The 24,247-nt window shown below is 34.2% G+C and overlaps 4 protein-coding genes across 7 annotated transcripts; 2 read left to right on the top strand and 2 right to left on the bottom strand.

The window, feature by feature from the left end:
* Positions 1-47: 47 nt before the first annotated feature.
* On the top strand, positions 48-1,355 carry LOC134261373 (uncharacterized protein SCO4629-like). Its single transcript, XM_062743813.1, has 4 exons — positions 48-133; positions 225-274; positions 499-622; positions 739-1,355. Exons 3-4 carry the CDS (start codon positions 574-576, stop codon positions 1,200-1,202), a joined length of 513 nt encoding a protein of 170 aa, XP_062599797.1. The 5' UTR covers positions 48-133; positions 225-274; positions 499-573; the 3' UTR covers positions 1,203-1,355.
* LOC134261381 (nudC domain-containing protein 1-like) lies at positions 1,348-9,099 on the bottom strand. The gene is made up of 10 exons (XM_062743826.1): positions 8,987-9,099; positions 8,031-8,182; positions 7,248-7,433; positions 5,833-6,022; positions 5,388-5,576; positions 4,944-4,993; positions 4,213-4,292; positions 2,947-3,088; positions 2,251-2,379; positions 1,348-2,015 (listed from the first exon to the last, which is right to left on the bottom strand). Exons 1-10 carry the CDS (start codon positions 9,096-9,098, stop codon positions 1,518-1,520), a joined length of 1,728 nt encoding a protein of 575 aa, XP_062599810.1. The 5' UTR covers position 9,099; the 3' UTR covers positions 1,348-1,517.
* Positions 9,100-9,341: 242 nt separating this feature from the next.
* Positions 9,342-23,061, top strand: LOC134261368 (receptor-interacting serine/threonine-protein kinase 3-like). 4 transcript variants are annotated; one of them, XM_062743805.1, is made up of 12 exons: positions 9,342-9,430; positions 10,971-11,144; positions 11,304-11,604; positions 11,844-12,057; positions 12,376-12,522; positions 12,913-13,010; positions 13,246-13,912; positions 14,019-14,217; positions 14,550-14,642; positions 16,360-16,562; positions 17,332-17,417; positions 22,344-23,061. In XM_062743805.1, exons 2-12 carry the CDS (start codon positions 10,984-10,986, stop codon positions 22,764-22,766), a joined length of 2,592 nt encoding a protein of 863 aa, XP_062599789.1. In that variant the 5' UTR covers positions 9,342-9,430; positions 10,971-10,983; the 3' UTR covers positions 22,767-23,061. The 4 variants fall into 4 exon arrangements, with proteins under 4 accessions (XP_062599789.1, XP_062599788.1, XP_062599790.1 ...); XM_062743804.1 differs by lacking the exon at positions 9,342-9,430 and adding an exon at positions 10,733-10,856; XM_062743806.1 differs by lacking the exon at positions 9,342-9,430 and adding an exon at positions 10,735-10,856 and having other exon boundaries at positions 16,363-16,562.
* LOC134261370 (micronuclear linker histone polyprotein-like) lies at positions 19,054-21,960 on the bottom strand. The gene is made up of 2 exons (XM_062743808.1): positions 21,872-21,960; positions 19,054-21,608 (listed from the first exon to the last, which is right to left on the bottom strand). The coding sequence occupies exon 2, from the start codon at positions 21,562-21,564 to the stop codon at positions 20,347-20,349; it is 1,218 nt and encodes a 405-aa protein (XP_062599792.1). The 5' UTR covers positions 21,565-21,608; positions 21,872-21,960; the 3' UTR covers positions 19,054-20,346.
* Positions 23,062-24,247: the final 1,186 nt, after the last annotated feature.

Here is a 24,247-nt window from a genome sequence, read left to right as displayed (position 1 = left end):
AATTTCACTTGTTGAATATTGAAAATGGCTTATTAAACAACTCGTCGTATTTCTTCTTCTTTTAAGAGTACCTTAACGAGGAATTTACACTGCATTAAAGACAACAGCTTTGTTCCCAATGATCACCAGTTATAATATAGAATTGTAATCAATATTATCATATTGTAATAATTTGTTCATGCCCCCCGTGGGCCCTTGATTGGTGAATAAACATATACATTTATTGGCTCAGAAAATATGGGATTACTTGATTCTTGGACATGAAATTTCAAAAGTACTGATGATCCTGTCAGACTGGATAATTACATTTTAATTGGATATGAATGAGTACATCTGCTTCAATTTTCATCAATTTTTAAGGGGTTGATTTTTTATTACACAAATGGTGGCAACGGCACTGTTATAAACAGACCCCTACCTCCATTCCTGAAAATAATATATGTTACAGTTTTAGAAACTAACAGCAAATCTGATCATTTATTTTTTTTTTCATTGCAGAGTGATGTTATACTGGTACTAGGAAATCATGATTTACGGACAGCTGAACATGGTGCCAAGTTATGGCTTCAAGGAATGGCACCCTGGATTCTGTTCTCGGGAAAGGAAGGTGCAAATACAAGAGGTGAATTCCTTAATTTTCAGTCATTGAATCTTTGAATAAAGATGACATTTAAAAATGCAGTATCATCCTTACTATATAACTGTCCTGACTGAATAATTGTTTTGTGTGCCTTTTAGGAAAATGGACAAAACCTGAAGCTGAAATATTCAAAGACGTGGCCATATCTCTAGGTGTCGATAAAAATCAAATCTTGTTGGAATCCAATGCCACTAATACAGGTGAAAATGTACGCTTTTCATACAACGTCCTAAAACAAGGAAACTTATTGCCAAAAGAAAAGATACTTTTGGTGCAGATGCCCTACATGGAGAGAAGAGTTTACGCCACATTTATGAAACAATGGCCAGGTTTTTCGGAAACTCCAGATTTGCAAGTTTTAGTGACATCACCACCCATCCCAATGCTCAGTTACCCCAATACAGAGGTGGGGGCATTGCATGACGTTATTAGTGCTATGATAGGGTGTCTTTACAGAATACAAATCTATCCACAGAAAGGTTTTCAGATTCCACAGATTATCCCAGATACTGTTCTTCAAAGTTACCAAAAGTTACTAGAAACATCAAACAAACATGTATAATGACCATATTGATATTTAATAATTATAGATTTTATATTTGTGCTGTTCCTTAGCGGAGCTGAATTATGCTTGATGCACATCAATACTCAAGTGCTTTGACTGTATAATATTCACTCCACTTTTACTCATTAAATAAAATTGCACACAACATTATTATACAGTTTAATTTACTGTCTCACTGATTTATCAAAATTAACAAAAACAACGTTTTTGAAAACATCAACAAAATGAGTACATTTAATTTGATGGCAAAAAAATGATTCCAAATCAGATAAATGTGAAGCTTTAGTTATGCTCTTCATGAATGTGTGAACATTAATTCCACATGCTTGTTTCTGAAACTGAGGACTGAATTTGTATCCCTGAGTTGATTTGAACAGCATGTAATACAGATTCAGTCAGAATATAGAGTTTCTGTGATGTTGCCTGTACACCGACAATGTGATCGGTACATTCCAACGAAACCACCTGTTGCTTGGCAACATGGCTAATCTGTCGTCCATCTTTCCGATTTCTGACTGGAGTTGCAATAGGTTCTGGCTGCCTATATACATATGCGTGTCGCCAAATGTCACAAATAATAGCAAACGAACAGTCTGGGGCACATAAAGTAAATTTACGATTTTGTTTAGAGGCCTGAACATAACCAAATGCATTGAACGTTGCCACATGTTGCCAGGGAAGTTCCGTTTCTTTGCACTGGTTTTCCGGCTGCCACATGATGCCGTCGACGTCATGACGTAAACAGAGAGCCAGAGGCTTGTCTTTATCAAGAGAGGCAGAGAAAAGAAACTGATGGCTTCCCGTGTTTGTCTGTTAGTTTAAAAAGAAAAAAAAAACAATATAATCATGTTGAAATATTGAACAGATTTAAAATTTATTAAAATTGTATTATTCACTCCCTCAAATTCTGTGAGAATTTTTCTCGTAACAAAAAGCTATAAATATACTAATGATAATTCAACTTCATTGAAAAATGTACACTTTTGAAAACACTTCAATAAAATAATTTGCTTTTACATTTAATCAACTATACTATAATGATTACCTGGTGTGTAATTTTATGCGTATCTCCGTCAAATCTCATTATAGAAGAGGATTCGTCTGGGAAAACGTCACACTCCTCAAGCTGTTGTGAGTTGTATGGTTTTTCTTTTCCCTCTTCAGGATCAGGATTCTACAACAAAGAAGAAAAATTTCCACTTATTTTTATCAACTTGTTTGCATGCTTACACGCATTTCAAAATAGAAGAATTCGTGAGAGAATTGCCATAATGGCAAGATTTTTAATCTCACAATGGCAGAATAAGGGAAACTTAGAGGACACTGACTATTAGCTATATCTAAGTATTTTCTCCAGAAGATGAAATTTAGATCTCTCTTATTTACCTCCCTTTAGAAGGCATATAACCTTTTAATTCAAATAAATCTGAGTCAGGTAACAATGAAGAAAGCTTGGAAAACTTAATAGTTGAAATTTGAAATGTGATTTAAGAGAAGACTTTGAAAACAGCAGCTTGATGAACTACATGTAACATTTATACATGTACAGTAAAACTCGTTTAGTACAAACACGGATATTGCAAATTCACGAATATAGCAAAGTTATCTTGGATCCCCAGCTCTATGAATTTAATGAATTCCTTATACGGATACATGTATAACAAATTTCGGATATAGTGAAGTAATTTCTTAAGTCCCAGTGACTTTGTTGTAACCTAGTATTACTGTATATGGTACTGACCATTTGGTCTGAGGTAAGTCCTGCCAGCCTTTCATGGATCTGAGCTATCATTGCCGGGTCCATCGTCATCTCCCCCCGATTGTCCCCCACCACAATATGGGACCACACCTGCTCCTCACACTTACTCAATGTCACCTCCACCCTGTTTTGGGGAATTCATGAAAAAATCACAAAACCATGTGTCTCAATATCTCAATTCTACAACATATAGACTATACATACTTGTACATACAGTAAAACACATTTATAATGAACTGATGCTTACAGTGAAAATTTTTTTTTCTATGACTTCAGAAATATATCAAACATTTGATGTATATAACAAATAACATGTATGACAAATTGACAAAGCAGTATTGTCCATCCCTAGCACTTTGTTAATAGGGAGTTCTACTACTGTGAAATCACTAATTTTCTTGGGAATTAATTTTTGTTGTTTATGAGGCATGGAAAGACCCATGAATTTAAGGCCACCAAGAAATGTAAAATATAATTTGCATTATCATAGTCCATTCTTATAAAGTTTTGGCCTGACAAATAAACTTTGATAATAAATGGCTTGTTATGAACTACTTAACATGCATTCACCATGAAATCAAATCCCCACAAACCAATATTTTTTTTCTCGAAATTTTGACCCCACAAAAATATGTGATTTTACAGTATACATTTTCCAGGCTGGCTTATATACTGTAAACCAGCTAGTATTTGTGTCATCTTTTATTTGCAATTCGTCAGTTTCAAATCAATCCCTGAGGATTAGTTTTCACACCTGACGACAAATTCTCCATAAATGACAAAGCAGAATGATTTGCGGAGATTAATAATCGCGAGTTAAAGTAGGTTGTGAACCTTTTGAATATTTTTTGCATGCTTGTAAAAGTTGATTTAGGCCACACCAAAAAAATTTGTTGTTCCTCGTATTTAAACAAAACTATACAAATAATATTAATTTAAAATTCCCACACCATGGGATTTCTTTGCTGTTTTCAGTTCTATTTCCGCTCTATTCATCATACTTTTAATCTTTTTACTCCGAAAATCAGAAAAAATATAAGAATTGCCATAATGGCAAGATTTTTAATCTCAAAATGGCAAAATAAAAATTTTGCCTACCAAAATATCTAATATTCTTAAAATTTAACTCTCTAGCCCGCTTGTACTTTTTTAATCCAAATAAATCTGAGTCAGGTAACACTGAGTTGGAAATTAAAAATTGAAATGTGTGTGCCTTACAGCAATTTAATTTTTTTCTAAATGTTTTACCTCTGGTCTTGAATTGTCCAAGTGCTGCCTTCTACATCTATATCCCCAAACAACTGACCCTTCAATAAATGGTTTCCACACTTTTATATACAGCAAAACACATTTATAATGTCTGATGTGACAGTGTGAAGTTTTTTTCTGACTTTAGAAATATATCAAACATTTGATGGATATAACAAATAACATGTATGACAAATCAACAAAGCAGTCCATCCTGGCACTCTTATTCTGTGACCAGGTGTAATTTTCGTTGTTTTCTGAGGCAAATGGCAATTCCACCACGATTAAAATATAACATTCCTACTAAACATGCATTCACCATGAAATCAAATCCCCACAATATTTTTTTCTAAAACCTCAAAATTTTGACCCCACAAAAACATGTGATTTTACAGTATATGTTTATTTTCCAGGCTTATAATACTGTAAACCAACTATTATTTGTGTCATCTTTTATTAGCAATTCGTCAGTTTCAAATCAATCCATGACGATTAATGCTTTCTTTACAAAGCATATTTTGCAGAAAAATAATTGCGAGTAGGTGGTGAACCTTTCGAATATTTTTCGCACGCTTGTAAAAGTTGGTTTACAGTAATTTAGTTTTTTCCAAACCAGAATTTGACCAAGTGCTGCCTCTTTTGATCCCCAAATCTGTATAATAAATTTCATTTCAAAGTATGTGTCATGTGACAATGTGCAAAGATGCTTTATCAACTGGAAACTAATGAGCAGTCACCTCCTCTGTGTTCTGTGACCAGGTGTACTCAGGCTCGGGCTTTTCTACAAACAGCATTCATCACAGTTTATTAATATTACATATGAATGCCCTGTTATACCCAAATGTGGTTTAAGGTATGCCTCTCCCTTTTCTTTTTTTGACCACACATTTTGATTAAAATGTCAAAAAATTCTATCAAATATAAATAAAATTTATCAAGGGAAATTAAAGGTAATTTTGTATATAAACATTTTTTGTATGATGCAAGACAAAAGTAAAAAATAATCCTATATTTTCACACAAAATGACCAGTATTTCCATCATTTGGGTGCTTTATAAAAAAGGTTTCAAAAAAATTATGCATGTATATATTAAAAAATGCAATGATACAAATAGATCAAGATTATGACTCTCTGAGTGATATACAATGGAGAATTTCTGAACTTGAACTCTGACCTTGGCCATTGGTTTCTGCATCCATGGGTTCCTCTTCTCGGACAGGTTTCAGAGAGTCGTACTCAAAGACAAAATCTGCCTCAGCCCCGACAACCAAAGCAGACCCGTCCTTACTGAAGGCAGCGTAATCGTAAGGTCGTCTCCCATAAAGACGTCTACTCCGCTCTTGTACCCAAGTAATTTTGTCCCCTTTTGAATGAAAATTCAATTTCACCTCAATGAGTAATTTCTCTTTAATCAATCAAAAAATGGTAACCAAATTTATAGCATATGTATAGAAGCTTAAGTGAAAAGTACACTTTTTTCTAGAATATTATACCAGGATTACAAAATACAGAGGAAAAAATATATCCTTTGAAGTTCAATCAACAAGAGAATGTTGAATTTTATTTACCGGTAATTACTTAGTTATTTAGTCCTGTATAAACACAAATTGGACACTGACCTGAGGATACTGTAATCCACTCGATGACTGTTAGATGTGTAGATCTGTACTTGTCTTTCTGCTCAGCATTACATTCTATCACATGTACACACAGGCATTCCAGTTTGTATGTACTGTCTACTGTATGCAACACTGCGTCTACCAGCAGGAAGGGGGTGATGTTCTCCAAGGGATCATTAGAAAATACAATCTGTATTAAAAGTTGCAAAATCTAGATTATTATTATTTAGTAAAGTACTAATTGTGATGTGAAAAATTGTGTCAAATTTAGGATTCAATATTGATTACTAATGAAATATTAAATTTATATCAAATCATACAACAAAATAGTTTAATGTTCTAATATATTATGACACTATAGATAAACTATACCACAGGAGTCTGAAGTTTTTATCGTCAAAAAAAAAAATCCGGAAAAAAATTTTCCTTCCCTTAACTAAAAAAACCCCAGGATGGCAACGTGTTTTGAGGGGACCCACCTAAACAAATAGATCTGGGCTTGGCCAGAAAAATCTCGCGACTAATTCAGTTTCCGGAGCATTTTTGTTATTTATTTAATGTGAAAAATTCAATCTGCTTGACGACTACGGGCCGTTCTAGCCCTTTTTCCACTTTGACAGCTCATCCTGGACTCCATGCCACCAAACCGGAAGAGAATCTTGCAGTGTATATTTGACGTTTTTAAAAACTTGTTCAAATGAAATAAAATAAATAATTGTTCAACGTAATTTCATTCAGTTATTTTAAATATATTTAACAGAACTTAAAAAAGTTATTTATTCTTTTTCTTACTTGTACGACGATGTGTACCAGGGAATTTGATAATTCAGTTTTTACAAGCGCCAAATTTAAATCACTGAAAAGCCATGTCGACAAAGAGCCAAAAAGTTAGACTAAGCGCCATTATAAAGCATTATTTTGTTTGAAAAATATATCTTTTTATTGATCACGTATGGTAACATTAAACTGTACATGAAGTTTTACATGCATTTTTTTTGGTTCTTTTCTTCAATTACGTCATATATTCACCTCGGAGTTCACTTCCGGTTTAGTGGCATGGAGTCCAGGATGAGTTGTCAAACTGGAAAAAAGGCCATGAACAGCCAGTAGTCGTCAAGCAGATTTGATTTCTTAACTTGAATAAATAGCACAAACACTCCAGAATACTGAATTAGTTGCAGATTTTTCCACCAAGCCCAGATCTATTTGTTTAGGTGGGTACCCCCAAAACACGTTGCCATCCTGGGGTTTTTTTAGTTAAGGGTAGGAAAATTTTTTTCCGGATTCTTTTTTTTTTTTTTTTTTTTTTTGACGATTAAAACTTCAGACTCCTGTGACTATACCAATACCAGTGGATTAAAATCTGATTTTATAATAAGCCTTGGATATGACCAAATACAGCAATGTTTTCAAACCTTCCAGGGCTGTGAACTGTTCCTAGCTCCCGTGAAATACAGATGAAGCTTTCCAGCACCATCTCCGACTACAGCCAAGTCCTCCGACACAAAACAAAGGGCGGCATTCAGTCGACCAGTCACAGAGTTCTGCCTGTTCAGATCAGGAACTATTCCCACATTACCAGTTACAGTGACACTGGTTCCCTGGTAAAAGTAACAACTTTTATAGATCATGCCTTGTATCATAAAACAATTTTATAGATTTAAGTAAAAATATGTATTATGATCAAGATAAAATCACAAAGAATTTAAGAAAATCATTTGCTTGTACTTGTATGTACTGTATACAGGGAAATTTTCGCCCTTGTTTAATTTTCACCCCTTTCACCCTCGTCGGAAGTGGGCAAATTTAAAACGGGGTGAATTCTAAGTATACAGTGTACTATCCTAAACAAAAATCTTTCTGGGTGAATTCAAAATGGGGCAAACTTGTTTCCAAATGTGAAAATGTAAAAATAACAAGGGGCGAAAATAACCCTGTATACAGTTTCACCAGAATGTGATTAATCACAAATTAGCATGTAGCAATAGAACAAATTGGTGTTCATCATCTATGGTCACTGAATAGTATTGACTACATCAAATACACCATGAAGTATATAGTGTTAAGAGCACTTAAAAACAATTGGTATATTAAGATTCTTTATGAGTCAAAATGATAACTACAAGACAAGAAGGAATATGAAAACTTTCTGCCTTTTTCTGTTAAAAAACATGCACATACACAGTCAAAATACTTACAGTAGATAGGGCTTGAACTATACTCCATCCACTGTCAATAAAGTAAACACAGTCCGTGTTCCATGGATCCACATACAGGTGATTATGGACTCCGAACAACTTAGCGTGATGGTAGGAATACTGGTCCTCAGACAGTGACGTAAACGCAATGCCTGTCAAATCAAAGTACATTCGTGAGCATAAACTCAGATATGTTCATTCCCATATTGTGGCTCCACTCAAGCCCTTTTATATGAAATAACCAAAACTGAATTCCCTCTAGTATATATTTTAACATTATTTGAATTTTTGCACTATCTGAGGATATTTGTACATGTTTGATAATGTGATAATAACAATAATCAAAATCTCATAAAGATTTTCTTTGATTAATTTGAAAGATATTTTCGATGCAACTTCATTTATTTTCTCCATAATTGTTTGGAGCGATTTTGCAAATGTCTGATTCTTTGCAGGTTTATGGAGGAATTCCGTGGTGACCTCTTTCAAGACCCATAGATTTTTCTAACCAACGCTCACTGTGGCCCCAAAACAAGTAAAAGTCCATATTTAATACAGTTTAATATATTCTTACACAATATTTATATCATTTCATAAAAATAAATTTTACAAATCAAACCCTTGTTCTCAGGAATGGTATCTTTATCACAGGCATTTAGGTCTTGGTTTATAAAAAGCCAATTTTTAACAAATGAATATGTAAAAAAAAAAAAGGGGGGGTGCTCTTTTAACCTATTCAATTAATACATATGCATTATGTTTATAAGCCAAGGCCTAACTGTACAGGCGCTTGTTTCATATTACTATAATTATATAGTAACAAAAAACTAGTGTATTGTATGAAACGAACGCCTGTGCCCAACTGTCTTTGATCTTTACAGAAAAAAATATTTCTGCTCTCCTTAAATAATGTAAATGAAAATGACAGTAGTATAAAGTTAATAAATAAACGTTACCATTGCCTAATTTGCATGTATATGTTGGCAAAGGATCAAGACTCAGCTTATATCCGTCAAAATTTGGATCCAAAAGTTCACGACGTACGCATAACTCTACTTTGTCCGCCATGCTTGATAAATTAAGGACATACGTTTTTAAAGAAACGAAGATTAAATATCCATAAACAAAAATTTACGATTTAGTTAATTTCAAAATAAATTGGGAAATATTAAAAAATGTAATCTTCCATTTCATTAAAAATACTCTCATTTCAAATTTTTAAATTCAAATTAAAAGTATTTTTAGTATTATGCGTTTTGCCAAAAACTAATTCTAAACGGATATGTGCTTGAGTTATAAATAGGTAAGGGGATTTTCCAGTGCAATGTGAAAGGAACTGTCACTGTGATAGCAATTTTGTTGATCTCTTGTACTGTTTATGACAACATTAATTTGTACTGGTTTGTATTATACTATTTTTTGGATGCATTATTTTTTATTTATCTTTTAACGAGGCCCGATCTAGTTGATCTGCGCATACGTTTTAACGCAGCGTCGACTCAGACACGTCACAATACCCTTGACTGTCGTCACAATTGAACACAATAACGTCACAATTAAAATGACGTCAAATTGCGCTAAAATATTTCGCGGATCTTGCTCTTGCTCTATAGACTGCTTGTTGAAAGCTGGCTCATTCTGGCGTTTTATTACTTTTAAATTAATAACAACTTTGAAACATAATTTATTTTGAGGTATCAATTTCTTGGAACAGATTCATTAATTTTATCTTGTTTTATTTCAATTTGTGAGTTAGAAAAAAATCTAACTGTAACCAAAAGTAAACGATTTTAGTCTTTCTCCTCGAACATTGAAGTGTTTATACGCACCATTTTTATTGAGCATAAAGAGAAAATTATGCCATAATGTAAGAATGATTTAATTTTTAGAAACTTATACAGTATTACAATCGTTTGTTGATGTTATATAAAGCTGACCTATTGCAACTTATAAAATACTAGCTATAGTTGGATAAAATAAGTCCTATTTTTGTGTTTTGATATGCCCCCTTTTCACTGCAATAAAGGCTACCTAATTTTCTTTTCATTTTTTAAAAGAGGGATGTGAATTGCATGATATATGTGAAAATAAAAATATTTCATCATTTATTTTTTTTTAATTTGTCAATTCCTTTGTTTATTGAGGAGTTTTAGTATGTAATTGTGTATAAAAACACGAAAAATGGTCCATATCTTGAAAGTGCCCCCATTTGACTACAATAAAGGCAATGTAACAAAATTTCATTCTAATTTTTCTTAGCATAATACATACAAATTTATTTCCAAGAATCAGAATTTTTTATCATTCCGTTTTCGTAATATCCAACTAGATTGGGCCTCGTTAAGCGATGAAAAATGTTAAACTAAAGAAAATGCCAAAACTGGCAAAAGTTAAAGCCATTATAAAAACCTGTTTTTATTTAAAATACAAACAGGTTCGTGACAAATGGTAAATCCAATGAACTTAAATATAATTTTACCTAAAATTAAACACTTTTTAATAAAAATTTAGACAGGTAAAATTTTGTAGCATAAATGTCAAGGTATTTGGACCAAACAACTTTCAGAATAATGTTAATATAGAGTATATGCCATCTATAAGAGTTAAGATATTAAAAAGTAATTTTAGTTAGAGATATGTAGGTTAAGATACAGCACTGAAACAGTAGCTTGATAAGAGATGCATGTTATTTTCAGGTGACCAGTATAATTGTCAAAGATGCTATTGGTAGGACTGTGAAAATCTTATCAGGCTAGAGGATTCTGGAACCCAAGACTAGAACATATGTTGCACACCTTAAAATTCAAATCTAATTCATAATTTCTGGTAACTCAACATTTCATTGTGCATGAATTCAAAGTTGTAATGTGTAATAATTAATTTGGTCCTTTTTAAAATTGATATCAACATGATCAACAACAAGTTTTTGTTCCGATTCAGAATCCTTGTAGCCATGTCTGAAGTCAGCATTCCTATAGTTGATGAGAGCGAGATAGAACTAGAGAGCCTTCCAATAGGTAGGGGAGGATATGGTACAGTATACAGAGGAAAACACAGAGAATATGGTCATGTTGCAGTGAAAACCTTGATAAACTATGGACAACTGCCAAAAAAGTAAGAATTCATTAAAAAGGTTTTGCCTTTCTTTTTCAATAAATTGAGCAGTGTTATATTGTTTAGAATTTTGAAACAACAGTTATATTTCTTGAGCAACTTTTTAATTTAATGGTTTGAATACGGAGAAAACTTTAACCAATCTTTTTATATATACAGGCATTTAAATGTGCTGCAAGCAGAGGCCAAGAAGTTAATGGAGTTCTGTGAACATGATGGTATTCTTCATTTATATGGCCTGATAATGCAGAGAGACAATTACTCCCTCATTTTAGAGTATATGCCCCTCGGGAGTCTCATTGATTTCCGTAAGCAATTCTCCCCTCAGTTCCCCCTGTATGTGAGGTTTCTGATGGAGGTCTCGTCCGCCATGGATTTCCTTCATTCTCACAAACCCACCATTCTTCACCTGGATCTAAAGGCAGATAATATTTTACTGGATGGTGGTATGCATGCTAAGGTGAGAAAATATGGGTAATGTAATGTGAAGAATGCATTTTACAGTTTCAACCATTCATCCATATTTTACAAAATGTTAAAAATATCATGGGGAACCAAACAATATTCAAACTAACATACAGTAAACCTATTTACAGTGAATTTGAATGTGCTCATAATGAGGTGAAGCTTATAGAGAGGTAATTTTCATTCCCCATAGCTTTAAAATATTTTTGTAATTATATGATGTAACATTGACAGGTGTCCGACTTTGGTTTATCTGAATGGAAAACTGTGACAATGACAGCCACCAGACGAACTGACCAATCAGATTCCAGTGGGCGTCGCTGTACAGTGTCACATGTTCCTCCGGAGGTGTGGAGCAATATAAACACACCCCCTGACAGGTTTTATGACATCTACAGCTTTGCAATCTGTGTCTGGGAGATGTTGACAGGAGCTGTCCCCTATGGAAGTATGCACATGTGTTAAATTATAATACAAAGCAATATATGTAAATTCCGTTTATTGGTAGTGAAGAAAAGATTGTTTGTCAAAGGGATATTCTAGATATGGGATCTTGATAAATTGTCATTTCTACTGTAAGTTAGAGGTTTCATTTTGAAACATGCATCATTGACAATGTTTTCTGATTGTGGACATGTATATGTGGAAAGATTATCCGATATTTTTGTCAAAGGTGAAAAAAATCTTTTTTGTATTTACTAGCTTTAGTAATGCATACAATGTAAATGAATATTTTAGATTTATGAAAAACACTCTACATTTACAGATGCTCGAGATGACTTGATTCGGTCAGCAGTGTTAAGTGGACAGCGACCAGACTTCAGTCTTATACCTACTGGTTGTCCCCCATTTCTGACAAACTTAATGACCAGATGCTGGCACCAAAAACCTGTACAGAGACCTTCATTTGGAAGTAGGTGAAAATTTATTATTATCAATTCCAGTAAAGTGTACCATTTTGCTTTATGTTGCAAGTTTGCAACCTATTTTGACAGCTGCACTCAGGGTAAATGGTACATGCCTCCTAACCTCAGGTTTTATGTTTCGTGTTTGTGTTTTTTTTCTTAAAAAGTCTGTTGCATGAGCATCAGGGATAAGGACAAACTACCACTACCAATCATTAACCTTGTGATTAGGAGGTGTGTACTATTTACAGAGTGCAGCTGTCAAAATAAGATGTGATGTAATGCAAAATGGTACACTTCACTGGAATTGATGATATTAATTGTAGATTGCCCTGTATGCTCTTTAAAGGTATCATTAAATTGTGTATGTTAACTGTTTTAATTTTTTCACTTTACAGATTTAAAAAAGGAAATTGAGGAACAATTTAATAAAGAATTCAAACATGACTTAGTTACTGCCATGAAAAATGTTCGAAGAGAAATAAAGGAATCTTTTGTGAGTATAATCCATCATAATTTTCTTTAATTTTTTTAACCTTTGAAGCATATGGATTTTTATAAAAACATATTTTTATTCCAAGAAAAAAACCATTGAAGCATACTGGTATAGATATTTTTTGTTATGATATAATGGGATTAATTATACCAAATTTCGAAATGTATGCATGTATTAATAATTGGTACATGTAAATAACTTTTAAAATAATTTTGCAAATGTTATAATTTTACAGGCACCAGATGATTTAACTTACATATACACCAATCACATTGATCATCTGAATGAACCACAACCAGCTCAGAACACTTCTCCAAAGCAGCTTGGTTCAGGTCAAAGTTCATCAGCATCCACAAATACGTCTGCTTCCACAAGTTCACAAGAACAGTCCACTTCACAAGGCCCTCAGTCATCAGAATCCATGGAAACGGAAGACGAGGGCCCAGTACAATCAGTGTTGTTTAAAAAAGAATCGGAGATGTCAAGTGCTGAAAAGACGTTTAGGAAAATATTGCGTGACCCTCTCGCTTTACTTGTAGCTCGTACTGATTACTGTAATAACTTCTTTAGCCTTGATCCTAAGTATAAAGCAATATTGAATGATGATAAAAAATTAAAACAATATTTAGATGAGGATGAGTTATTTAAAAAGGAAATTTTGTGTCCTGGAAATGACTTTTGGGGAAATATAAGTGGAACGCATTTGCGGATGGCAAGGGAAAGAGGACGGGCATGGAAAGAAGCAAATGCAAAGGAACTGGACAACATAGCGCGGGCAGGACGATACGGTAAAACTGACAGCTGGAATCATAGAAACCAAGAAACTTCACGAACGGAACGCAGAAGGAGAGTGGAGAAAACATTTGGGGATCATCCACATATCACTGAACTAAAGAAAGGTGGTAAGAAACACAGCCATATTAAAATCTTATTCAAACCTAAAGGGAACACTTTTGAATACCAAACTCTTTACCTTTTATTTTAATCCATTTTGTAATTCTTATACAGGAAACTACTACAGAGTGAAAAAAGCATTGGAAAATCCTAGGATGTTTGAAACGCTATTACGAAGCAACAACGAAGCCCCAGAAAGTAATCCTTTGAGTCTTACGACCTTAGACCCAGAGGTCATCAAACTAGCTAAAGATCCTGTCCTCCTTCTGGCCCTGCTACACACAGAGTATAGTCTCCTTAGTGAAATGATGAAGTAAGTGCTGCTCATGCACTAGATAGTTCATTCATTCAGAAAGTCACTGGAATCATTTCAGTTTGTGGGAAGTCAATTAGCACAGCAACCAAAATTTTGACAAATTAATTCCATGAGTAACATGTATATACAAGAGATAAAATAAAAAATGAGGTATAAAACACAAAGATATTGTTTGTGAAAATGTAAATTCATGAGTCACCAGGGCCTCTTGAACAATGATGATTCCACAGTGCACTCTGGTAGAGTAATGCACCCCGCTGCTAAACAGACCTATAATTTCTTTGTGTGGTGAACTACTAAATACTGAAAAATTAATTTTTGTTTTGTAGGCCTGAAAATCAGGAGTTGTTGATGAAAGTCATTGGGGATGCCAAACAGAAATATCCTTTACCAGGGGGAGGGTATATAACAAAGCCAGGCAGGTAAGAAGTCTGAGATACCCAGAGAATGAAAGTTTGTATGTGCAGTACAGTAAAATATTGACAACATACTTATACATGTAATGAAATGACACTAACAGCAAAGAGATTTTCATCCCCTCTGACTTTAAAAGTATATTATAACTGAGAGAATCAAATGAACGATGCAAAATCTTCCATCCCTTCCACTAGTTGCGAGAGGTATAATGTTTTTGACCCGTCCATCAGTCAGTCAGTCCGTCCGTCCATCCATCAGTCAGTCCGTCCATCCGTCAGTCAGTCAGTCCTCTTTTTTTTGTCAGCGCAACTCCTCATAAACTGTTGCACAGAATTTCGTCAAACTTTGCAGATATTTAGGACACAATGTGTAGATGTGCATATTACCAGGAAATTCCGATTCCTTATTTTTTCCGGGAATTTCCGCACTTTTTAACTTAGGCATTTGGCCATACCTTGAATACAGAGATGAAGAGTTTGTCAGCGCAACTCCTCATAAACCGCTGCACAGAATTTCGTCAAACTTTGCAGATATTTAGGACACAATGTGTAGATGTGCATATTACCAGGAAATTCCGATTCCTTAATTTTTCTGGGAATTTCCGCACTTTTTAACTTAGGCATTTGGCCATACCTTGAATATAGAGATTGAACAGTTTGTAGCGCAACTCTTCATAAACCGCTGCACAGAATTTCGTCAAACTTTGCAGGTATTTAGGACACAATATGTGTAGATTTGCATATTCCATAAAATTCCGATAAATTTATTTTTTAGATACTTTCTGCACTATTTAATTAACTTAGGCATTTGGCCATACCTTGAATATAGAGATGAAAAGTTTGTCAGCGCAACTCCTCATAAACCGCTGCACAGAATTTCGTTAAACTTTGCAGATATTTAGGACACAATATGTAGATATGCATATTACCAGGAAATTCTGATTCCATTATTTTTTCCGGGACTTCCCGCACTAAAAACTTAGGTTTTTGGCCATACCTTTTATATAGAGATGAACAGTTTGTCAGTGCAACTTATAAACCACTGCACAGAATTTCGTTAAACTTTGCATATTTAGGACACAATATGTAGATGTGCATATTACCAGGAAATTCCATTCCTTTATTTTTCCGGGAATTTCCACACTTTCCAACTGCAGATTTTTGGCCATATTTTGAATATACAATGAACAGTTTGTCAGCACCACTCCTCTTAAAATGTTGTACATAGTTTCGTCAACCTATGCAGATATTTAGGACATATTCCATTATTTTATCCCAAAGAGTTTTGCCTATTATTCAAGAAAATTTCTCACCCCCCACCCCCACCCCCAACCACTTCAAATTAATGTTTGGATTTGTATAATGCCAAGAAATTTTGATTCCATTATTTATCTAGAAACTTCATTCCACATTTAAATGTCCTCATATGCAAGACATTTTGATGTGAAGATTTTTTTGCAATTATTGCCTTTTTTGATCTAAACTATGTATTTAAAGTGCACTAGCTGTGCCTTTCATTATGTGTTTCACTGTCAAGTTTTGGGGGAGCGTGGGGTATGTGAGCTAGCTCACTTTTTCTTTCATTTTTTTTGTCAAAATCAGCTGAAATTTAATTGTGACTGGAATTTAGGAAAAAATTAAAGCATTGTGTATACTTGTGTTGATTAAATTACACTTAAATTGCATTTTCTTAGACATTTTCAAGACAAGAATTTTTCTATAGCAGTAGGCGGGGGTATCCGATGGGGATGTTTCCTGACCGTGACATGATGATGATGATGGACATGATGGGGGGTCCTGACCCTATGATGATGAGGAGACACATGATGGACAGTGACGAAGATGAAGAGGACTACCCCACAATGGGGGGAGGAGGATTAAGGGGGATCCACAGACTCAAAGAAATGTTCAAACCTTCTAGAAAAGGTATCAGGTGTTTCATGTCATTTACTGTATACAGGGAAATTTTCACCCTCATTTTATTTTTGCCCCTTTCACAAGTTACAGAATTTAAAAGGGACCTAAATCAAAGAACACAGCATGATTTTTCAAACAGAATTGTGATTGGGGGAATTTAAAACAGGGCTAAATTGTTGGCAAGTATGAAAGAGCAAAAGTAACACTGGGCAAAAATAACCCTGTACACAGTATTTAGTAAGAACATACTAGTAGCTGAATTTACATATTAACATAATGACCTTGTATATAAATTAAAATATCTTTATAGATATTTACTATCTTTAAAGAAGTTTGTATTAACATGTAAGATATAAAATGTTCTTGTACCAGTCAGGGTAAGGAATAAAGGAATTTCCTTTATTGAAAAATGCTTTCTTCTTAGCACACTCATGAGCCATAATACAGGACTCTAACATTTACATGATTGTATTTGACTATATGGCTTTTGAAAGGAAATAATGGCAATATATCCAATAATTTTGTACAGAGGAATATTATTGGGACATGGTGAAAGAAAATGTCATCTGCTCTAAATTATATGCATACATACATGTATTTTCAAGGAGGGACCAATATCCAGTTGCTTTCAAAATTACTATCTCTTATTTTACAGATTCTGGCAAAAAGTGACCATAAGAAGCATATCCAAGTTTAGCTGATTATAAAAGAACATGTCATTTTACCTGTTAGTTAATTAATAGATAGTTAGAATGCATATTCTATTGCTAATTTTTAGGTCCAATGAACATCATGAGAAATATGGCTAAAACTAAAGATAAGGAAAAAAAGGAAGCTATGAGCATGGGGGAACAGTCTATAAATGTAAGTGAAGAACAGAAAATGACTCAGAAAAGAAAACAGCAAACGTTCTCCTTTTCAAGGAAAAATTGAGGAATTCTTCTGAAGAGTTGTCTAACTTTGTTTGGCATGTACATGTTCTCATTTGTGTAAAATTGTATAAATAGCTGGGGATGCAAGATTCTGGCATTTTACTTGACTGTAACCTTACATAAAAAATATTTAATAAAGAAAATTACAAACACAAGGTTTTTTTTTTACTATATTTCTTTGTCCGGGAAGAGATTGAAATTAGCAAATGGTCTTCAATATTTTATCAAAGAATATAATAAAAAGTTGAATTTGCTTGCTGTTCTCAGACATTGATCTTAATTATTTTTTATCAAGAATTTTTTTAAAGAACATTTGCTGATTTCTCTTCTATGATATTTAGTTTTTAAACACTAGTACATGTACAATTTGTACATGTGTTAATTATGACCAAGCTCAATAACAATCAAAAAAATTATTAATTTCCGTTGAACGGGGGAGGGGCAGCTATAATTTTTCAGTTGGCTGCACTTTTAACTTAAAAAAAATTCATTGAAAAAAAGAAAAGAAAATGAAAGGTCAACAGACATTAATTATCATTGACGGAGCACAAGTGTATGGTACATGTAGCTGCTTTCTATGGTGTTCTATATCTCGGCAAAATTATCCCCTCCTTCCCAGCGGTTCGTATGGCCATGCAACACACAATGATGGATAGAAAAAGATCACTTGTTGGACTGATGCACCAAAAAATTATTTAAACAAAATTACTATATCATTAAAAAAGGATGCTCGAGTTTCTTCACATTACTCATATATAATCTGTATTTAATTTAGTTAAGTTACTTTCATATGTTCTCAAAACCGGGACATGTACTCCAATAAACTTGAATATTATTCAATACCCGGTAATTCCAATGTAGTGTGCCATTTTCACTTTTGCATTAGGTCACAACCTATGATGACAGCTGCGCTCGAGGTAAATAGTACACGCCTCCTAACCGGAAGCGTTATGACTGGTAGTCTAGCTCTTACCGAATTCTTGCTCATGCAGCAGACTATTTCCATGTCATTGTTGACATAAAATGAGTTGACCAATCACACAGCTGGGGCGTGAATTGTTTACATTGGGAACATCTGTCTAAAAAGATCAAGACGTAGTGCAAAACAGCCTACTTAACTGGAATTGATATGAATAAAGGTCACCATAGAGTTTTCCACATTTTATATATGGATTACTGACTATTACAAATGATAAATTCCAACTAACAACTACATTGTTTAACAAACAATATGACTTCATCTTTTTTTCTCAGCTTTCCTTACATATATGTAGTAATATTCCACTAGCTATAACCTGTATATTAAGCATTCATTTTCAAACTCAATTGATGCTTAAAAGCATGCCCCAAGTACAATCAATCTCTAAAATTGGGGGAAGGCTACAGGCACATAAGTTGGCACTATATGAATTTCAACAATCTTATTGAACGTCAGCATAGCTTAAATTCTTTGGTTTTTATAATGAGTTTGCGTCATAGCTAAATTGATCAAGGCAACAATTACTCAAGAAAAATTAATATGTGATCATTTCTCTGCCACAGTCATAAAGAATCAAATAAATGCTACACTTGTGAACAAATTTTACTTACTTGAAGACTAAATTTTATTTCAGTATTTTAACAAACTTAAAAATTCACCTTTTTTCTGTAATAATACTATCATATGATCAACTTGAAACTGTAAGGCAAGAAATACAACCTTCTTTTAATACTGTTCCATAGAATGTACGTATAATGTAGCAAACATTACAAATATCAATTTCTCTAACTCTGTCATACAATATCAGAAAAAATAAAAAACAATTTGTAAATAATTTTTCAAAGCATCTTAATTTTCAATTGACTAATTCCAAACATAAACACATACAGAAACTATTTTAGTCAGAGTGAAATGGGTAACAAATTGGGTACGGACATTTTCATGTAGTGTTGTAATGAATTTAGCCTGTATAAATTCCGTCAAAGCAGAAAAAAATGCAAAGTTAATCTGTAACTCATCAAGATTGGATCACATAACAAAAATTAGCTCAAAACATGCCAGTTTTTGGAGGAAGAAGTCTAGAATCTATTACAGACAGACAAATGAGTAGAAAAAACATGTCTCATCATTATGAAAATTATTATTAACTTAAATACTTAGTATTTTGCATAAAATCATACCTTCCAAATATTTTGCTCTCATGAAACTACAGGTATGTGATGTCATGACAATCAGATCTTTGATAAGAACATTACCCTTAATATCTCACTCTGTATTCAACCATATCTCAGATCTTATCAATTTTACATTCGTTTACTCCACTTCCCAATGACCGGACCAAATGATTTACAAAATTACATACACATTCAGAAAGAAGACGTGTACATGTACATGATAGAGTATACAAGTAAACCACTACTACATGCACAGCACTAGCAGTCGCAAACAAAGCTGCAAAACAAAACAAACCTTACATCCAAACTTACATGTACAACAAAAACAAAATCTATATCAAAACATACAACAGAAAAAAAAATTTCAACAGACTCACTTTATATCCAAACATATATAATGCCAATGATACCAGATTTTAGAGTATAAAAAAGGTATAAGACAGAAAAAGGCAATCAGACAAATCCTCTAATACAGTTTTTAAAAGACATTTACATCAAATAAAATGAACTTCAAGATAGATGTGAAAAGATATGGAAAAGTGACATATTCAATCAATACCAATTGTGTGAACAAAACATGTGGTTAATCTTATACAAAATTATATTCACAGGTACAAACTGTTGTTTTTAGTATATAAATGTAGAACAGATTTGTAGTACATATTACTCATCCTTAAGATTTTCGTAATGAGACTGTGTTTTGTCATTTACTTTGTTTTCTTTGCACTACTTTTCCCCTTTGACTTTCCTTTAGTTCCTTTGGTTTTCTTTTTCGATTTTTTTTCTTCCTTCTTCACTTTATCACTAGATGATTTGATTGCCCTTGATTTTTTAACTAGTGCCTTAGCGTACTCTCCGAGATCTCTTCCTTTCAATTCATCCATCCACTCATCAAACTCCCTCTCTGCCCTTTTCTTATCGTTTGTAGACAGATTGTTGAAGTGCTCCTTCTGTCCACTAGGGAGGCTATCAAACAACGCCTTGGCTGTCGACACCGTCACACCCATTTCTTTTCCCATGTCGGACATTAGGAAAATCTGCAGGGCTGATCTTCTCTTTTTCGGCATATTCAGCTGATGCAGAACTATTTTGGCTTCCTCTTTTGTCACGGCATCCAGCATGCCTTCGTCGTACATTCTCAGCACCCACTCAGCAAGTTTCTTGTGGTAATTAGATTCTGCTTGCTTGTTTTGTTCACTGGCAAGTTCCCTCAATGCTTCTTTTTCCTCTTCAGGCAGTGATTTCCACTTTTCAGTTTTGGCGTGGATATACTTGGTAAATTTTTCTTTCTGGTCTCCACCACCCTCTTTCAATAGTGATTCAAGGTCTGCATTATCCATTAAGTTGATGGCTTGTGCTCTTTTGGGGCGCCGAGGTTTTTCAGTTTCTTTAAACAGTTTCTTGAGTTTTCTTTCGTTTAAGGCTTCGTCATGATCCATTTTTTGCTGACGGATAACTTCTTCTTGTAATGGAGTCAAATTTTCCTTCCATGCCTCCTTTTTCTTCTTATACTCCTCAGAAAGTTTTTTAGCTTTGTCCTTGTATACTTGTGCCTCGGCTTTAGGCAAAGATTTCCACAGCTTTCCTATTTCAGCCATGACCCGAGTACTGGGGGCTTTTTCCCCCATGTCTGTATCAAGCTCTGCTTGAACCTGATCATGATGATCCTTAAAAAACAGTAGGTAGGAACTTGAAGGGCGTTTTGGTGGTTCTGGAATGGAGATTTCAATACTTGATGACTTTTTGCTTGCTAATATATTAGTCGTAGCTGCACATCTCTGTGAAACAACACTGAAGGAACTATTCACTGTCAATGTTTTGAATGGATTGTTATTTGCATGGTTAGATGTAGTCTTTTGAAACAAAGTCAATGCTTTTGGTACATTTGATTGTTTTACACATCTAAGTAAACTGATCAAGCTCATGGCTCTGGGCAAGCTGCATTCAATTTAGAAAACTCCTGCTGCTCCTGAAAATAACATCACATTTTCTGGTATAAAATCATGCACTGGAAAACTACATGGTACATTGTGATGGTTTTTGAAGATTAAGCAATTATAATCTAAAATATAAACGGTATCCATTGGTTATACTTATAGTTTTGAAACAGTTTGACACACAACTCTACATAACGTTAGACTTAGTATGTCGAATGTCAACAAAAGTGCTATGGGACGTTATGCAGTGACTAACTCATTAAATGGATATTCTGTGAATTACAAATGCACATACCTGCACGCTTTAAACTTCTATTCACTATTGTTATACCTCGCTGCACAGTCTAACCGCCAAAATAACCAGAAAACGAAAGCTGATTACCGAGACATTCCGAATGTATAATCAATCGCAACTTCTTGGACGTTTTCATACAGTAGTTTGTATGTATGGTGGGCATTTCTGCAATTTCTCTATATAAACATTACGCTGACGTAGAAGATTAAATTATATAACAAAGACACAATTTGCACAAATATTGGGGGGGGTTTGGTGGTGGTAATAAATCATTGCAGTTCACATTTTGGTCATTTTGTTCCTAGTCCCTTAATTTCTTTAAAGTCAACTATATATTTTTGTAGGGAGGAAAAAAAGAGGTTATATTATTACTTTTTGTAAAAAAAAAATTTTGCATGTATTTTTTTAACTGTAGGCTATTAAAATTAATATGTATCGATTTGTTTTGAATTATATTTATTGTATGTTCCAGAGGGATATATTTTCAAGGAAAAGACATCTCTTTTCTCCATTGTCAAGAATGTCCTCAGCATCTTCGACAGTTACATCCAGTGAAACAGAAGATAAAATCGTTGAAGACAATAAAACTTCAGTTCATGTCGATCCCTGTAATGAAGAGAGGGAAACACAATCGACAGAAAATTTAGCGCCCTCTAAAGTAAAGTTCATAAAGCTTAGCACGATCAAAGCTGAACACGACCAGAACTCCTTGGACACAGAACGCAACAGAGATAAACAATCAAAAAACTTCAGAAAAACAGCAATCCAGGAAGGTGCTTCTCCTTTCGTCGGGGATAGCAGCAAATCTGAGTCAGGGGAGAGAAGAATTGGGACAAGTCGAGAGTCAACAGAGGAAGGCCAAGAACAGAACATAGAAATCAAGGAGACTACTTGACATTCGATTGATGATTGATTTTAACAAACAATATATAAATAAATTGACCTGATTCGTATGGAAATTCGGTTACCGGACTTATTTCATATACACACGCATATTGTACACCCCCTCCTCTGGTGTTCCGTACCCCAAGGGATCTTTAACCTTTTCTAAATAAACTATTTTTCTATGACATATTCAAAAAGTATTACAGTAAGAAATCCAAAATTTAAGCTAAAACTAGCCTTTTTGTGAATGTGTCGTACAAAAATATTTTATTTAAACAAGTTAAATAGCCCTAGGAGTATACTGAATACTGGGAAGGGGGGAGCTAGGGGGGCTAATTGTATTCGGCGCGTCGGCGCGCCAGCGCGTCCATCTCATCCCAATATCGCATAAGTATTTTTACCCTGCATTAAAACACTCAAATGACAGGGATTTTCTTTATAATTTAAGCCTTATCGCTTATATTCAAGTCGACAGCCCGAGCCCGATTATATTTTTGGGTTAGGTGGATCCAGAAAATTTTCCATACGAGGTGGTGGTTCAAGTTGCAAGGGGAAGAGGTCCGAGGCATAGTTTTAGTAATTTTATTATGTCAGTTTAAATAATTTTAAATTTTCCAGGGATCCGGATCCCCTTTGATCCATGTATACCAAAGGCGCATCCCGCCCCCCCCCCCCCCCGGTTGAAATTTTTGTATGTTAAAGTTACATGTATATGTCCAATATCCTAAAACAAAGGGGAAAACACATCTCTTATTTGTAAAAACTTGTCAGCCCTGACCCCCAAAAGGACCTTGCCTTAGACCCAGCTGGGGCTTCAGTACAGCCTACAGACCCCCTGCCTTCTACCGCGCCCTCCCGTTTAGAAATTTTCCCGGATCCACCACTGCATACCTTACCACAATCTGTGCAAGAGTAATCCAAAATTTACCCCATTTTTTGAGTTGGCCTACTTTCGATTTGTCTCTCTCTATACATATATACACATCTTCAAATTAAACTTTATCTAAAGCATTTAAAATATTTAGTGCTTTGTTTTTTATAAATTTACTTTATGTATAACACATGCGTTGGAACTGGAGGGGGGCTTGCAAAGTTATATATCATGAAGGTATTAAACTTTATGGCGTATGTTTAAGCCCCCCCACCTTTCAATAAGCACTTTGCAGTAAAGTGGAAGAAGGGTAAGTGGTACATGTAGTATTTGAAAGAAAAAAAATTGATAATGGAAGTTCGACCCCCCCCCCCCGAAATAGGATTTTCGTGTTTAGATAATAGAAACCCCCCTTTCTTTTCTTTTTAAGACTTTTCAGGTTCGAATTTTTCCTCTTTCACTTACCCCCCCCCCCCTTCCCACACACTTTAATTTGCTTTCGACACCAATGTAACAAATTAAAATTTACCAGTATTACGTTATGACCCTAGACTCTGGAGTTTTATTAACCTCCTTTTTAAAGACATGATTTTCATGGCAATAAGCTGCCATACATTGGT

The sequence above is a fragment of the Saccostrea cucullata genome, unplaced genomic scaffold (genome assembly GCF_032062105.1).
Source record: "Saccostrea cucullata isolate Sc308-1 unplaced genomic scaffold, CSIRO_AGI_Scuc_v1 ctg627, whole genome shotgun sequence".
Lineage (NCBI taxonomy): Eukaryota > Metazoa > Mollusca > Bivalvia > Ostreida > Ostreidae > Saccostrea > Saccostrea cuccullata.
Note: the sequence above shows the minus strand (reverse complement) of the source record. Positions and strands in the feature narration are given on the sequence as shown.